General features: G+C 47.3%; 3 protein-coding genes across 4 annotated transcripts; 2 read left to right on the forward strand and 1 right to left on the reverse strand.

Annotated features, from left to right (window-relative positions):
* The first annotated feature begins 693 nt into the window (after positions 1–693).
* Positions 694–2,675, forward strand: LOC125556149 (F-box/RNI-like superfamily protein). The gene is made up of 3 exons (XM_048718933.2): positions 694–1,706; positions 1,830–2,110; positions 2,203–2,675. The coding sequence occupies exons 1-3, from the start codon at positions 926–928 to the stop codon at positions 2,437–2,439; spliced, it is 1,299 nt and encodes a 432-aa protein (XP_048574890.1). The 5' UTR covers positions 694–925; the 3' UTR covers positions 2,440–2,675.
* Positions 2,676–4,675: 2,000 nt separating this feature from the next.
* Positions 4,676–8,814, reverse strand: LOC125556150 (alpha carbonic anhydrase 7-like). Of its 2 annotated transcripts, XR_015604846.1 has the most exons (8): positions 8,553–8,814; positions 7,741–7,946; positions 7,510–7,616; positions 6,567–6,678; positions 6,314–6,484; positions 5,531–5,581; positions 5,215–5,399; positions 4,676–5,063 (listed from the first exon to the last, which is right to left on the reverse strand). XR_015604846.1 is itself a non-coding variant. In XM_087526352.1 (7 exons), exons 1-7 carry the CDS (start codon positions 8,740–8,742, stop codon positions 5,316–5,318), a joined length of 921 nt encoding a protein of 306 aa, XP_087382478.1. In that variant the 5' UTR covers positions 8,743–8,814; the 3' UTR covers positions 4,677–5,315. The 2 variants fall into 2 exon arrangements, 1 of the variants encoding a protein (XP_087382478.1); XM_087526352.1 differs by having other exon boundaries at positions 4,677–5,399.
* Positions 8,815–13,139: 4,325 nt separating this feature from the next.
* LOC125509537 (mitochondrial phosphate carrier protein 3, mitochondrial) lies at positions 13,140–15,347 on the forward strand. Its single transcript, XM_048674523.2, has 6 exons — positions 13,140–13,543; positions 13,886–14,247; positions 14,355–14,398; positions 14,492–14,706; positions 14,808–14,932; positions 15,022–15,347. The coding sequence occupies exons 1-6, from the start codon at positions 13,298–13,300 to the stop codon at positions 15,068–15,070; spliced, it is 1,041 nt and encodes a 346-aa protein (XP_048530480.1). The 5' UTR covers positions 13,140–13,297; the 3' UTR covers positions 15,071–15,347.
* The last annotated feature ends 1,613 nt before the right edge of the window (positions 15,348–16,960 follow it).

Here is a 16,960-nt window from a genome sequence, read left to right on the forward strand (position 1 = left end):
AACTAGTTGCACAGATTGTTAATACAACACATTGATTCGACATCCTAACATCCAGTGCATGATCCACTGACATGACACCGTATTCTTACGAGAATCATAAATTCACAATACCAACACATGACAAAACATCATAAAAAACACACAGAAGATATACTAAAACAACATATACGCTTTTCTCATCCATCCTTATTCATATCCGCTTTGTCGTACGATCTCCTTTATCACTTCCCCTTTTCGTCTTTCTGGCATGGTTGCCCTCTCTCTTCTTTCCCGTCCTCCCACTTCCACACGTCACAGATCTGCCGCCACTGGTGACATCAAGTTGGGACTAGTTGATTAGGCATTTTCTTTGAGTCCAAGACACGCCGGAGTTGAACATCTGGCTATCAAGTCGCCGTTGAGGTTAGCCGCTCATCAACCCCTTCTTCATCCTCTCGGCTCCCAAGAATTCCTTTTGAGGGGATATCCAATTTTTCTTTTGAGAGAGAATTCGACGTTTTATTTTAGGAAAGCATTCCACGTTTTCTTTAGAACGAGCCACGTTTGAGAAGGCATTCGGTAGTTTTTTTTCTTTCTTCTGAGCATTAGGCATTCGGTAGCCAGTTTTCCACAGAAGAATGCAGCCGGTTCAGGCCCATGGCCCAGCCTCAAGAATGACCTAAAATTTCTGCACGCCGCCGCCGCCGCGTCGCGCCGCTACCCCCAAAACAGCGAAGGAAACCCTTTGCCCCATTTCAAACTCGCGAAACCTCCCGAATCCGAGCACCAAACTTGAAAATTTTCGCCTCACAACGGGCGGGCTCCCGACGCAGCCTCCCACTTTCCACCCGGTTTAAATTTCAAACCCCCCTTCATTCCCCACAAGCAGACGCGGCCCCCCACACTCGCCTGCTGATCTGACCGTCTGTCCGATCCGCCGCCGTCCATGGCGATGGAGTGCGACGACTGGGGCGACGGCGGCGGCGACATGAACGCCGTCCCGGACGGCGTGGTGCAGCACATCCTGTCGATGCTCAGCAACGTCCGCGACGTGGCGGCGTGCGCCTGCGTCTGCCGCCGCTGGCGCGACTGCGTCCCCTACCTCCCGGCGCTCTTCTTCCCGCGGAACGCCTTCGACGCCGCCGCCGTGGGCGGGGGCGCCGCGGACGAGGCCATCGGCCGGATGGTGGCCGCCGTCTCGCGGCTCAGGGAGCTGGTCATCTACTGCCCCTTCTCCATGGCCCGCCTCCCCGCCTGGCTCGCCATGCGGAGCGCCTCGCTCCGGGTGCTCGAGCTGCGGATGGACGCGGCCGCCGACAAGGAGGCGGCGGGCGGCGGCCACCTGGACTGCGTCGCCCTGGCGACGGGCCTGGAGGAGCTGAGGCTCTGGGGGGTGCTGATGACCAACGCGCCGGCGTGGGGCCGGCTGCAGCACCTCCGCGTGCTGGAGATCGTGGGCGCGCCGCTGCGCGATACCGCGATCACGGAGACCGTCGCCGCGTGCCCCAACCTCACCGACCTGTCGCTGCTTGGCTGCGACTGCTCTGGCGATGTATCCATCCAGCTCCCTATGCTCCAGCGGTGCCGCCTCGACTTCCTCGGCGGCGGCAACTGCTCGCTCTTGCTCTCCGCGCCCCGCCTCGAGTCACTCGAGGCCCAGGGCTTCACCTGGATCAGCCTGCGGGGCGGCCACAACCTCCGCCGCCTATCGATCGCCAAGAGCACAGGTGCGCAGCATACCTCGAAATCGATTTCGATTTCGAATCATCTGCCGCATCGTCATAACTTTGCAAGATTGTGTTGTTCGGATGCAATAAATTGTGTCGTGAATTGTGATGAAAACGATGCAGGGAGGGTGTATAAGGTGGACACCGGGAGGCTCCCAGATCTGGAATACCTCTCGCTGCGCGGTGTCCAGTGGAGCTGGGCCGCCGTCAGCTCGGTGTTGCAGTGTGCGAGCGAGGTGAAGCACCTTGTGATGAAGATTGAATTCTGCGGTGATTTTGATGTGCTCCAGCCGTTCCCGGAGATCGATTTGGTCGATTTCTTCAACGGCCATCCCAAGCTCACCAAGTTTGAGATCCATGGTGCGATGTTTGCTGCTCTGTGCCAGAAAAACAGCCTGAAAAACGTGAGTGGCACGCCGCCTTTATTGCTGTATCGTATACTAATATTAGCATGACTTGTGTGACCATGGTTAATTCCTGTGATTTCTCAATGCAGTTGGATTCAAGATTCTGCATCCCTTGCTTGGAAGAGCTTTTGATCACCGTGCGCTCGCCTCTCAATGCCGAACAGAAGTTGAGCACTCTTGAATCGCTTGTGAAGTACAGTGTCAGGCTGCAGTCGATGGTCATCCGAATCTCACAGATGAAGAATTGCCATGATGCTGCTGATGATTTCTTTGAGGAGATATGTAAGTTCAAGTACATCAACTACAGGAAAGTGCGGATTGAATAAAAGGAGACCCTGTGTGTTTTATTCTTCAGTCAATTTGATTGAGGACTTCATTTTTTTACTGCATTCCCTGATTTTGATTGTTGTCATTACTGGAGGATGCATGTGTAGCCCTCTTGAATAACTTTGGAGTTGTGGTGTTTAGTCGATTGATATTCATCTAGTCGTTGGTTTGATGACTAGAACTTGTTGAAACAATTTTGATTAAATAATTGAGGACTTCATTTTTCCTCGTCATATACCCTGCTTTGAATTATCCACATTGTTGATGGAGGATGCCTTTTAGCAATTTTGAGTAATTACTAAGTTATGTTGTTTACATCATGTTCATCTGGTTGATAGTGTGGTGACTACACCCTCCTGATAAGACTATTTTGATTTGGTCCATGTACTTGGAAGCTCCTTAAACATTTCTATCCTTATTGAACAATTTTGTGCATGGAAACTCTTATACATGAACATCAATGCGTGTATTAACTTGATTCTTTTTATTTTTCACTGTTTATTTATTTACCGATTTAGATCCGTTGAGATGACTTTTACATTCCATTGCTGTTTATTTTGGAACAATTTAGATACTCGTGAATTTAGTATGTTTCTGTTATCTGTGGTCTGCTATGAGTATATGCTTATCGCTAGGGAAATCTCTACGGAATACCAAAAGAGTAATGTGTACTCCCTTTGTTACGAAATACTTGAAGTTTTAGATTTGTTCCTAACTCAAACAATTTTAAGTTTGACCACGTATATACTACCTCCGTCCCAAAATAAGTGTCTTAACCTTAGTACAACCTTAGTACAAAGTTGAGACACTTATTTTTGGGATGGAGGGAGTAGAAAAAATATTCTACTTCCTCCGTTCCTAAATATTTGTCTTTCTAGAGATTTCAACAAGTGACTACATACGAAGCAAAATGAGTGCATTTACACTCTAAAATATGTCTATACATCCGTATGTGGTAGTCCATTTGAAACTCTAAAAAGACAAATATTTATGAACGGAGGGAGTAACATCTAAAACATCAAATTAGTCTTGATAGTTTCATCATAAATATATTTTCATACTATATATGGTTATTATTGTAGATGTTGATATATTTTTCTATAGACTTGGTCAAAGTTAAAGTTGCTTGACTTGGGACAAACCTAGAACTTCAAATATTTTGAGACGGGGGAGTATATTCTACCCAGGCATCACTCCAATTAAGTAACAATAGCCCTGTGCTTGTTTTTGTTTCTGTCAATTATTGGTAGTAATCACTTGGATACCACCAAAAAGATGTGAATTCAGTTTTGATTTTGAATTATGCAACAATGTTAAAACATCAAATCTTCTGGATTAGAATTGCACTCCAATTTAGGATACGAATAGTTTTGTGCTTGGTTTTGCAAAATAAAATAAAATATATTGTAGGTGGTAATCGGTGGCCACCACCAAATATATGTAGATTTAGTTTTGATTTTAAATTCCACAAATGGTTTAAAATTCACATACTGAATGTTAATCTCCCAAATTATAACTGTACTCTAATTTAGGAAACAAAATAGCTCTATGCTTGTTTTTGTTATATTTTGTCAATTATTGGCGGTAACCGTTTGAATACTGTTAAAAAAGATGTGAATTTAGTTTTGGTCTTGAATTCTGTAGCCAAATTAAAGTAGTCACATATTGAATGTTGAGTCTCATGGATTCCAACTGTAGTCCAGTTTAGGAAACAGAATGGCTGTCTGTTTGGTTTTATTTATTAATTATTGGAGGTAACCTCCCCGCAAAAAAATAATTATTGGAGGTAACTGCCCTGATACCAGCAAAAAGATGTGAATTCAGTTTCGATCTTGAATTAGGTAACTAAATTAAACTAGTCAAATGTCGGATGTTAAATCTTTGGGTTCCAGTTATACTCCAGTTTAGGAAACAAAATGGCTTTGTTATGATCCTTTTTTGCGTTTGTTTTTTGTGCCAACTGCTTGTTTAGTGGGGTTGGCGGTAACTACTGGAGGGCCGCCAAAAAGTTGTTAATTTAATTTTTATTTTTAATTTCGTAACTGGATTAAACCAGTCACACGTTGAACCTTTTTTTTTGTGGGGGTCACATATTAAATGTTGAATTCCTTAGATTCCAACTATATTTTGGATATCTCTGTTCAACATATAAAATCTTCATAAAAACATCCCCTACCGACCTGATGAGCCCTTCACTCAGTCCAACATATAAAATGTTCATCAAAAACGTCCCCTCCCGACCAGGTGAGCCCTTCATTCAGTCCAACAGAGAAATGCTCACATAAATGATGATACATTTTCATGAAAAATTTGTACTAGCAATAATTGGTTTACACCTGCACAAAAATAATACAAGGTGCAATATTGAAAGTTTTTCTCTCCGTAGCAATATGGCCCATGTTAACAAAATTTTGCATCTCAATTCCCCCATCTCCTTTGCACCATAGCAGCAAAGAGATGAAGAAAATCCATGATATCCACCATTGGGTCCGCTGTTTCGCCGTCCACAGCTGCAGCTTTAACTATGATGCAAATTTTACCGCAAAAAAATATATATCAGCAGATGAAAGAACTGACCCATCGGCTTGTAGGTGTATTACTTTGCACCAGTTATCCTGAATTTCTACCGTAAAAGGAAAATATTTTGAAATTGTTTCTTTTGTGAGTATTTCGCACTACCTCCGTAACTAAATATAAGACGTTTTTGAACTGCAAATGCGCCTTATATTTAGTTATAGAGGGTGTATGTGCTTATAGTTAAGCTCGGCTCAAACCTCGGAGCTGAATCGGAGGGCAAACGGAGCCACAGCTCCACGGCCCCGGAGAGCATTACCCCTACTTAAGCTTTCTTCTCTTTCTTGGCACCCTTTGCTGGTCAATCTTTTGCTTCTTCGCCTTCAAAGTAGCGAACAACTCGACCATTCATTTTCTGAGCCAGCCGGTCATTTGGCTCAGGTTCCTGCGTCAAAAAGGGAAATGATCATGGATTCACCAATGCAAATGATCATTCTTTCCAAGAGTGAAGTCAGATGAACCATGGTTCCTGTTCACTCGCGCATGCTCGCTAGCTTCGCAATCAAATTAACGTACCTCGCTCACCGACTCCATCATCTTGATATGCTCCTTTGATACGTGTTTTACCTGGCAGATAAATCAACAGTCGGTAAACAAAACACACAGCTTTTAAAAACTTGTGGTATGGTTGCTCTCCTCTGCTGGTCAGGTCCTTTGTGCATGTGCTGCCTGAGAGTGTGGGGGGTGAGATGCTTGGGAGTATGATGTTGGGTTTGCTGGTGACATTCTTGGCTATGTCTGAGAGTGCGCCTGTTGGTGCTTGTTTTGCTTTACTTTGGGTCATGTAGTAGTGATAGCTCAACGAGCGCAGTGCGGTGGCGCCGTTGGGCGCTGAGGTGGCGTCGACGAATGGACGGACTGGCAATGACGATGCAGATCTCTCTGTTGAAGATGGGTCAGTGGTTCGATGATGATGGCGGCTTCTAAAACGTGTGCATATGGTGTACGCTTTAGGTCTGTTGCATCAGTTTTAGTTCCGATACGTTATGTGAATGGATCGACGACGACACCGATTTTAGATATGGGGAGTAAGAGCACTCAACATTATCGAGTTTTGTAGGTGTGAGTGATGGCTTCGGTTGGCTTGCTGTATGTTTTTATTAGACATTTGTTGAATAATAAATAAAGATGGCTGCAGAGGCCGGAGTTTTTAACCTACTTTAAAAAAAAGTAGTGATAGCTAAACTGGTGCTTGTAGCTCGTATTATTGGCTTCCCTTCGTGAAAATCGGAAGGGAAAAACCCTTCTTTTCTTCAACAAATAAATAAATAAACAAAACGCACAGAGTAGTGTGCATACCTTGCTGAGGATGTTCCAAAGAACCCCTTCGGTGCAAGGCGGCGTGGTGAGGGAGCCGTCGTATCTGTAGTAGCCCGAGGCCTTGTCGAGCCAGACGGACGGATCAACGGGCTCCTTCACGTCCTCGTCCTCGTTGTCCTTGCCGGCGAGCCTCTTGAAATATGGCGCCAGCTGCATGAACATATACGCATATATTATGTCAGCAAACTAAAGCTCACACCGTGAATTTTTGCATGAGGAGGCACGTACGTACATCAGTCAGCGTCTTGTCGGGGTCGCCGGCCTCTTTGGTGGAGTAGAGCACGGAGATGACGGCGCGCGCCTTGCTGGAGTCCTCGTGGACCATGTGCAACTCCATGTCGAACCTATCCTGACACCGCTAGCCAGTAAGAGCATCTACAGCCGGACATTACTAATTTGACCCCTCAAATGCCCACGGACGTGTCCGTTTTGATTCCGCCGAGCACACTGCGTGCGGAGCTCATAGAGCACGTAGGAGGGCAGCGGCTGCGGTGGCTAGCAGCTACAGCTAGCACGCTAGCACGGCTATGGGAGCACGGCGGCCAGCTCAAGCACGCCAGAACGCATAGCTGGGTGAGCACGCGACCGCGGTGTTGCTAGCACAACGGACATGCCGTGCTCCGACCTGGGCACGCGCGAGCTCATTCCCGGGCGCGCACGAACTCCGGCCTGGGCGCGTGAGAGCTTCGGCTTGGCCGCGGTACGCAAGAGCTCCGTCCTCGGCGAGTGCGAGCTCCGCCTTGGCGTGCCAGAGCTCCCTCGGCCGCGGCGCGCGCGAGCTCCGGCCTGGGCACGCGAGAGCTCCATCCCCGGTGTGCGCGAGCTCCGTCTCTAGCGCGATGCAAGCTACGACGGGGCGCGGGCGAGCTCCGGTGGCCTTCCTCCCTGATGCGGACGAGTCCCGGTGGCCTACCTCCCCGCAGCGAGGCGCCTGCAGGTGGGCCCGCAGCTGAAGTGGGTAGCCTCATATTGCTCCATATTTCAGACGAGTTTGAGATACGCCGGTCAGTTCGAACGTTTAGCGAGGAAGTGAGGAGTCCGGTTGAATCATTTTTTTTAATGGGGCATTTGACCGGACGGACGTTTCCAACATTTAGAAGGGAAATGTGAAGTCCGTCTGTAGATGCTCTATGACGAACGATCGATGGTGTGCTCGCTGTGGCATGGATGCTCACCTGGTGCCATTGACGGTGTGCTCCGAGGGTACGTGCCAGTGCACCTGCTGGAGCACGTAATCCTTCTTCTCGATCGTCAGCTTGCCATTCCCACCTTTCCATTGCAGCTACAAGACAACGACCACACATTCATTTTTTCATTACACACGTTAAGAAGCAAAGATTTATCTCCGACAACAAGTATATGTAGTATATTGGTAAGAAATGTATGGTTCTTGGAGAAGGAATTACCATGAAGTCGTGCCCGCGGTTTTCCAGTGTGCAGGCGCTTGACTTGTAGGTCTGCTCCAGAGGGCCCATGTCCTTGTCGATCTTCACTTTGCAGATGTCGATCGGGGACTGCTTCTTGCCGTCGCCACAGGCAGCCCAGGCCTTATTCAGCTTGGCCCATTGGTCAGGCCCAGTTGGGTCTTTCTCCTCGTAGTTGAACAGAGCGTCTGTGCCAGCCAAATTAAACATGGGCGTTACTGATTTCGAACCACTTTATCCAGAGAAGAAGTCACACGCAAATTGCAGGTGAGTAAAAAACAAACGATAACATGCTTAAAATTTAAAATAGGCTTTGAATTTTTTTTCAGATCTAACATGTTTTTTCAACGAACAATTAAGAAACCGGAAGAACATGTAGAATTTCATATTGGAAACAGTAACCGAGACAGTAACCCGTGTGCACAGGTTACACTACCACGACCTCCGCTCATGAACTGCTAAAACATTTTATATTTAGAAACGAAGGGACTAGTTTGCAATGCATGCACTTAGATGGATTTTATTTACTCAAAATCAAACACCAAAGTGATACAAACACAACGGTCGCACATGCGGGCCTCTGCATAGTTATGCATACAATCAACACCAACACACATCCATAAGCATGTTGGCATGCACTTAATAGAAGCTACCGTGGGCCGGTCCAGGCGCTGGCGCAAAGCAAAGATCACAAGGATGGCCCAAGTGAAAGCAGGACGGCGGCTGGAACGTGTCTCCGGCGAGCCGTCTCCGTTGATTGGTCAATTTTAAACTTTACCGGTGCATTCACTTACGAGAAGCTACCGCCTGAGCAGGCCCAGACGCAGGCGCATGGGCAGGCGCCGACGCCGGTCCAGACGCATCCCCTGGCGTTCGCTCCCGCGCCGGTTTAGATTCCACACATGAGAAGGCGAAGATCACAAGGATGGCCGAAGCGAAGGCAAGGCCGGCGGCTCCAGCATGTCTCCGGCGAGCCGTCTCCATTGATCGGTCAATGGCAGACAATCGACCGCGAGCTTGAACCCATCCATTGGAATATGATCAAGAGAGAATTGGAGAAAGCAGCGACAGCTGAGCCCGCGCGAGAGGGAGGCCTTCAAAGTAGGACGCGGGTAACTAGCGGACCTCACGTATCTTTAGACTTTAGCATGGTCCGGTCCGGTGTTACTGCGACCTGTATGTACATCGGACGATGTATAAGCATCGGACCGGGCAACCGCTACGTATAAATGATGTCATCGAGGCGTAGAATTAATATAGTGTGGTGTGGGTGTTGATGAGATGTCGTAGCAGGCCTACCACATGAATGATCACCATGCATGCGCGATCGAACCACGCCACGCACACACGTCATGCTATTTTTTTAGGGTAAAAAAATCCCAAAAAAAGTTTCAAGGGCTAAAAAAAAGATTTAAAAGCATATCCCTCTCTTTATTTACGATTCAACCATCTTTACATCACTTAATAAGAGAGGGATGAGCTCGTTAGGAGGCTCAACAAAGAAACTATTACGAGCCCTTAGCCAAATTTGCTAATTCATGAGCAACAAAATTAGCCTCCCTGGGACAGTACACAAACGAGGTATAAAGGGAAGCTGCAAGCAATATGGTAGCAGTCATCAAAGATTGCAGCCGCTGAACCTACAAATTGCCCTCCTTCATTCATCGTATTGATAATCTCAAGATTGTCTGAATTGACAATAACCTTATTTGCAACCGATTGTTTGTGCTTGGCAAAGACCATATTGCAATGCAGTACCTTTAGCGGATAGCACATTGTAACATATATCAATTTGTCAGTTCCCTGCATTTTTATAAATTTGCCCCTATTATCTCGAATAATTGCATCAGCTAACCCCTTAAGAAGGTCCTGATCAAAGGAAGCGTTCACATTGAGCTTCACATGTCCATTAGGAGGTAGCATCCATCCTCCCGATTTCCTCAACTTTTGGCTGCGTTGCGGAAGTGTAGTTTGATGTGAACCCAAATCATCGCTATTATAGAGTATAGAGACGGTTGGTATGCCTTTCAGCACAAACTCCACGCACACCATCGACAAGACTAGTTTTGGGGTCACCCACAAAAGTGTCATCGTCATCACATCTTCTCGAGCAAAGCCACTCCAACTTCATCACAACCAACCACTAAAGTAGTGATTTGCACAACAGCCATACAAAATGCGCGCGGGTCTATGCCAAAAAACAAGCTACTCGTGTTGACGACTAGGCAACTCCAAGTTCGATGATCCATGCTATTCAAGGCTCGCACGACAGAGGTTCACTGCAACTAGACCATCGATCACTGTCATCGTCACCACCAGGACCACACAACAACTTCGACTCCATAGCAATAGAAGAAAAGCACGAAGACCCGACAAACATGCCAAGAAATCGAGTACCAATACCTCATCGCGACCCAAATACCGAGTTCAACATCATTGCCACAACAACCACAACGACAAACCTTCTGCACCGGCTGTTTAGCGCCCACCTACTGCATGCCATGTAACTCCAAGAAAAGTATGGGAGGGATCAAAGATCTTCAAAATGGCACATCAAAGGACAAACCAGGGTTAAAAACAATGCCGCTGCCTGGCCCTACACCATGATCTTAGCTTTCGTCACAAGAACAAGAGTCGGGGTTGTGGATCGAAGAACCATAACCAACCGACAAGAGCCAAGCAAAACCTTCACTCAGAGCATCACCACCACCCAACATCCCCAGACAAACGACTTAAGGGGCGAGCCACCAGTCTCCAATCGTAGCTGACCACGAGCATCAGGGGCGGACTCAATCCCAAAAATGAAATGGGGGCCCAAGCTGAGTGGGGCCTAGGCTCCACTCAGCCCTACGTTGGTTTGCCCCTGATGAGCACTACAAACTTTGCGTCGCCGCTGCTCGTATACCCTCGAACCCATGCACCTCTCGTACGACAACAACACCACACTACATAGGAGCCACCTCCTGCCTCGCCTTTAGCAACTGTCGGAGGGCCAAATCTAGCTGAACCCGCCCAGAGCTGAATCGTCGTCAGGGGCAATAGCGCCTATTCGTAGCTCTTAATATGATAGTTAATACTCCCTTCGTTCCGAATTACTTGTCGCAGGTATGGATGTATCTAGATGTGTTTTAGTTCTAAATACATCCATTTCCACGACAAGTAATTTGGAACGGAGTGAGTAGTTAATACGCGCTCCACTTTACTGTGGCTCTTAACATTTTTTCCTTTGGTACACTTATTTTTCTTAAAAAATGGATTAACCAGGACTAGCCCTTGGTAGCATTTTTTTATATATCTATCTATCCACTAAGACACTAAGCTCCCTAGATTTGAAGCCTCCTGGTGCGTCGAGTACTGTGGGGGTAGCTGGGCCCCATCTCTAAGGGTGTTGTTGGTTGATGTCCTTTTTGTTTATTATTATTACTTTCTTCTCTTCTTTATCTTATAATTTTCCTTTTTCACATTTTAAAATTCACTTAAAGTTTATTAACATTGCCTAAGTCCATGAGCTTTTTAAAACAATTGAAATTTATTTCAGATTTGCGAATATTTATTGAAATCCATGAATATTCATTAAATAACCTAATATTTCTTTTTAAAAAATCATGTTTCTTTTGGTTATGAACATTTGTAAACATCCAAGATTTCTATCCAAGACACTAAGCTCCCTAGATTTGAAGCCTCCCGGTGCGTCGAGTACTGTGGGGGTAGCTGGGCCCCATCGCTAAGGGTGTCGTTGGTTGAGGTCCTTTTTGTTTATTATTATTACTTTCTTCTCTTCTTTATTTTTAATTTTCCTTTTTCACATTTTAAAATTCACTTAAAGTTTATTAACATTTTTTAAGTCCATGAGCTTTTTCAAACAATTGAAATTCATTTCAGATTTGTGTATATTTATTGAAATCCATGAATATTCATTAAATAACCTAATATTTCTTTAAAAAAATTCATGTTTCTTTTGGTTATGAACATTTTTAAACATCTAAGATTTCTACCAAGACACCAAGCTCCCTAGATTTGAAGCCTCCTGGTGCGTCGAGTAATGTGGGGTTAGCTGGGCCCCATCGCTAAGGGTGTCATTGGTTGATGTCCTTTTTGTTTATCATTATTACTTTCTTCTCTTCTTTATTTTTTAATTTTACTTTTTCACATTTTAAAATTCACTTAAAGTTTATTAACATTGTTTAAGTCCATGAGCTTTTTAAAACAATTGAAATTTTATTTCAGATTTGCGAATATTTATTGAAATCCATGAATATTCATTAAATAACCTAATATTTCTTGAAAAAAAAAATCATGTTTCTTTTGGTTATGAACATTTTTAAGCATCCAAGATTTAAAATAAATCATGAACATATTGTGATTTAATAAACATTTTCATAAAAAAAACAGCCAGGTTTTTGTAAGATAGCAGTCGAGCGAGCCAAAAAAATGGCTAAGCAACCGATTGAAGCAGGGAGCCGAACTGAGCAAGCAAGAGGTTTGTTGGTTGGCCCATGTAAATGTTATAGAAACAATTGATGGTTTTAACATGGAATAGGCTCACACACCAATCACTAGCTGACACTAAGGCCGCAATGTGTATTGAACACCACAACCATAAAGCCGAACAACTATATTCTCTTTTTTTTTGCGGTTAACAACTACATTCTCTTCTCAGAACAATTAACGTCTCTAGCGGCACCCAACACGATGTGCAAACGCAAAAAAAAAACACCACGAGAACATAATTAAAACCTAACAAACGAAGAAAAAATCAAAACAAAATAATTGATCATAATAACCTGCTATAGGAAAAAGACTTAATCTCATGAGTAAACGACACGACGAAGTGCATGTATTTAGTATATACTCTATTCGTTTCAAAATAGATGACTCAACTTTGTACTAGTAGGGATAAGAAACAACATGAGCAGCGTGCACTCCCGCACAACTGACCAACGAAGCATCGCCCTGTTCTCTGTTACGCTTCTCCGTGCCATAGAACTTTTGGCGCAAATTGACGGCATATGGCATAAATTTCACGTGATGGAAGCACCCAAAAATTTAAGGTGTTGGATGGTCAAAACACCTGAACCTGAACCTTCCCTGCAGCATGCAGGCATCGGAGAAAAGTTTACAACGAAACGAAAGAAGCTGCATGGTCAAAACACGCACGCTCGTGTAACATTCTATAGCTCTAGAGAGCTTTGATTTGGCATGTCGGCGAGTAAAATTAAGCAGGGACCAATCTCTCCCCTGCAGCGGATCAAAGAACCCACTGATGAAACGCAGTTCCGCACGCCTCTCCCGTTCCGGTTCCACCACCTTGCTTCCCAAGCCGCCGAACGGTCAAAAGATGCGTGAGCACGACGGGCAACCCACTCGCGCGCGCGCGCTTCTCCGTATAAAATGGCGGTCGACCACGGCCAGCCCAGCTGCATCCTCTCGCTCCAAGCGGCCGGGAAAGCACGGAGAGCTAGCACCAGCAGCAACTTGCCGGCGAAAAAGCAAGCAAACTGATCGTGACACTTTCAGTAGCCGGCGGGGGAATCCTTCGATGGCGTCGCGGCAGTCGCTCCTCCCGAGCTTCCTCTACGCGGCGTCCAGCGGCGCCGGCATGCCGGGCGGGAGGGCCGCGCAAGAGCCGCCCGTCGTCGCCAGGGCGCCGAGCGAGCCGCCGTTCGGGAAGATCGAGATGTTCTCGCCGGCGTACTACGCGGCCTGCGGCTTCGGCGGCGCCGCCGCGTGCGGCCTCACGCACGCTGCCGTGACGCCGCTCGATGTCATCAAGTGCAACATCCAGGTACGCAAAGAATCGCACTCTTCTGTTTGAGAATCTCCCCTTAATCTTAATTTGCTTCTTGGGTCGATCACGGGAGGACTTTTCTTCCGCTGGACCTAAATTATTGGGGTGTCGCGGTCGAAGCCGGCTGCCACGAAAGCTGGGACCTGAGCCTGATTGTGAGGACTGAGCGCATCATCCGTGACGTGGCTGGAATGAAATTTGACGGGAGTGCAAACTAACAAGAGGAAAATAAAATCAATTAGCCGAGCAGACAGTTCAGACCACGCCTGACCAGACTTCTGTGCGGCGGCCATTATTTCGATTTCAGATACTGATACAGCAGCGAAAACATGATCGCAGATCGACCCGGCCAAGTACAAGAGCATCTCCTCGTCGTTCAGCATCGTGCTCAAGGAGCAGGGCGTCCGCGGCTTCTTCCGGGGCTGGGCGCCCACGTTCCTGGGGTATAGCGCGCAGGGCGCGTTCAAGTACGGCCTGTACGAGGTGTTCAAGAAGGAGTACACCGACATGGCCGGCCCGGAGTACGCCGCCAAGTACAAGACCCTCATCTACCTCGCCGGCTCGGCCACCGCCGAGGTCGTCGCCGACGTCGCGCTCTGCCCCATGGAGGCCGTCAAGGTGCGGGTGCAGACGCAGCCCGGCTACGCCAGGGGCCTGCGCGACGGCTTCCCCAAGATCGTCAGGGCCGAAGGCTATGCAGGGTATGTCAGCTCAGCTCAGCTCGGCGTATCTTCCTTCGTAATGCATATGATTTGCATTGATCGAACGGGGGCGCTAGCTAAACTGGTGTTCTGCTTGTGAACTGCAGGCTGTTCAGAGGAATGGTTCCTCTTTGGGGGCGACAGATTCCTTGTAAGTACTACTCCTATATGCTTTCTTCTGTTCGAATTGTTTGAACTGTAAAAAATACGTAGGTTGACTGGATTTTCTGAACCTCGGTTGCAGACACCATGATGAAGTTCGCAACCTACGAGAACATCGTGGAGATGGCGTACAAGCACCTCATCCCCACCCCGAAGGAGCAGTGCAGCAAGCCTCTTCAGCTCGGGGTGAGCTTCGGGAGCGGCTACATCGCCGGAGTCTTCTGCGCCGCCATCTCGCACCCCGCCGACAACCTGGTCTCCTTCCTCAACAATGCCAAGGGCGCCACCGTCGGAGACGTACGTACCATAGCCCTGCAGCATCTGAACTGAACTGAAATCCGTTTGCTCTTTTGCCAAAATGTGTGTGCTTATTACTGTTGCTCTGCTGATTTCTTCAGGCTGTCAAGAACCTCGGCCTCTGGGGACTCTTCACGCGCGGCCTTCCGCTCCGCATCGTCATGATCGGCACACTGACCGGCACCCAGTGGGTGATCTATGATTCCTTCAAAGTCATGGCTGGACTGTGAGTATTTTACCTACATTTTTATGGTTTGTGATTTTCATTGGTGGTATCTCTTTGGGAGAATTCTGAAACAATGTCTTATTTTGCAGGCCAACAACCGGTGGAACTCCTGCTGTTGCCCCAAGGGAAGAAGCGTGAGCAGTGAAAGCCTTTCCGGAACTTCAAGAGAAAAATATGTTTTATTATTGACATCGCATAATCAGTAGTGGATTGATGTTTGTAACAGTTTTCCTCAGCACTGTGCCACCATTTACCGATCGATGAAATTTGTCATTAGGTTGGTCATTAAGGTTCCAAACAATAGTTACTTAGCGAGAAGAATGGTTCACAGTCACACTCGATGGAACCATTCAAAGTTTGTACCCATCAAAACAGTCTTTCGTCCCGCTTTATAATAAAATAATCATCATGTCCATACGGCAAGTTCAAGGCAAGCCAGTACAAAATAAGCTTGCTGGGGCAACTAAACATGCATTAAGAATAAAAACGTCAGGAGATGACCCCCGCGTAGGCTCAAGTAGGCAAGTCAACATTTCAAAACATCGGGACGGCTCAACTCCCTCAAACCGGCTGGCCCTTCGACCGGCTCCACCCGGTGGAGGTCGGCAGGGCGTAGCGCCTCGGCCGGGCCGGCTTGCAACAACCAGCAGCCAGTGGGGTCAACGCCTGTCAAATTCAACCGTACCAGGCTACCAGCAATAGGAACGAGATGTCTCCAACATCGTGGAGAGCGTGGCTACAATGTCGCCGATATCGTTGACCGTGACGGCCTACATCAGAGCGGCCCGACATTGTAGAAGCATCTTGCCACCCACCCCGTGACGCCACAGTCTACGTGCCAGAATACCAAGCAGCAGGCGGGCCCCAGCAGCCGGCAGGCCTGGCGACCAACAGGACCCCGCAGCCCGCGGGCCCCACTGGAGGCCAGGGACGCTGACAACGGGGGACCACCCCTCTTTCTTAGGCATTTTGTAACCTGGGAGGCCCGAGTATAAGACCTCCCGGGAGCCCCCCTAGCAGGGGGTCGGCTCATTCATTAAACTACACACATTTACTCGAGGGAGAGAGCAGAGCTAGAGCTCTCTTCTTCCTTCTCCGATACAGCTCTAGGAGCAATCATGTACACCTTGTGTTCATCATGGTGATCCTTGCAGGAGTAGGGGTGTTACCTCTACGCGAGGGCCCTGAACCTGGGTACGTCTCTGTGTCCATCAGTGCTCGTGTCTAATCCCGCATCCGAATGTCGTCGACGCTCAAGATATCCCATGGCATCTGCCATGCAAATACCGCGGGAAAAAAGAGAAAAAAACGCCACCAAGCGGCCGATAGATCAGAGGCTATGCCACGAGGCAAGATGACTTGCTGCCACCGTCATCACGTCCATCATACTACCAAGCCGGTCCTAATCCCATTGCCTAGAGAGCGACTGCCGGAGATATGTCGTCTAGAGGGTTCCGGTCATCACCACGAACACTAACCAGAAGGGGCACCTCCTCCTCCTGGTATGACCGGCCCGAGTTTCAAAAACCCCTGCCGGGTCCAGGGCCTCCCAATCAGGTCCTAGAGCCTCACATACAAAGCACCATAGAAACCGAGCAGCGGAGAAGGTGAAGGAGATGTGGGTCACAGTCTCTGGGACACCACAAAGAGGACACAATCCATCACTAGCCCATTCTTATTGATCACCTCCATCTCCTTCTAGTATCTTACACTTACTTAGAAGCTGTCACACTAATATCTTACACTTACTTAGGGCACAACGGCAACCCGTAAATTTCCTCACACATCCGTCTGTTTAGAGAGACTATCAAAATAATATAAGTGAAGCAAGAGAGTTCAATAATTTCTATAAAATAAAACCACCGTCGTGCTCTAAAAAGATATAAGTGAAGCACTAGAGAAAAATTGTCTAGCTCAAAAGATATAAGTAAAGCACATAGAGTATTCTAATAAATCACGATTCATGCGTGTCCCTCTCAAAAGCTGTGTACAATAAGGATGATTGTGGCAAACTAAAAAGCAAAGACT

The sequence above is a fragment of the Triticum urartu genome, chromosome 5A, assembly GCF_056163025.1.
Source record: "Triticum urartu cultivar PI428250 chromosome 5A, HENAU_Tu73, whole genome shotgun sequence".
NCBI classification, from domain to species: Eukaryota; Viridiplantae; Streptophyta; class Magnoliopsida; order Poales; family Poaceae; genus Triticum; species Triticum urartu.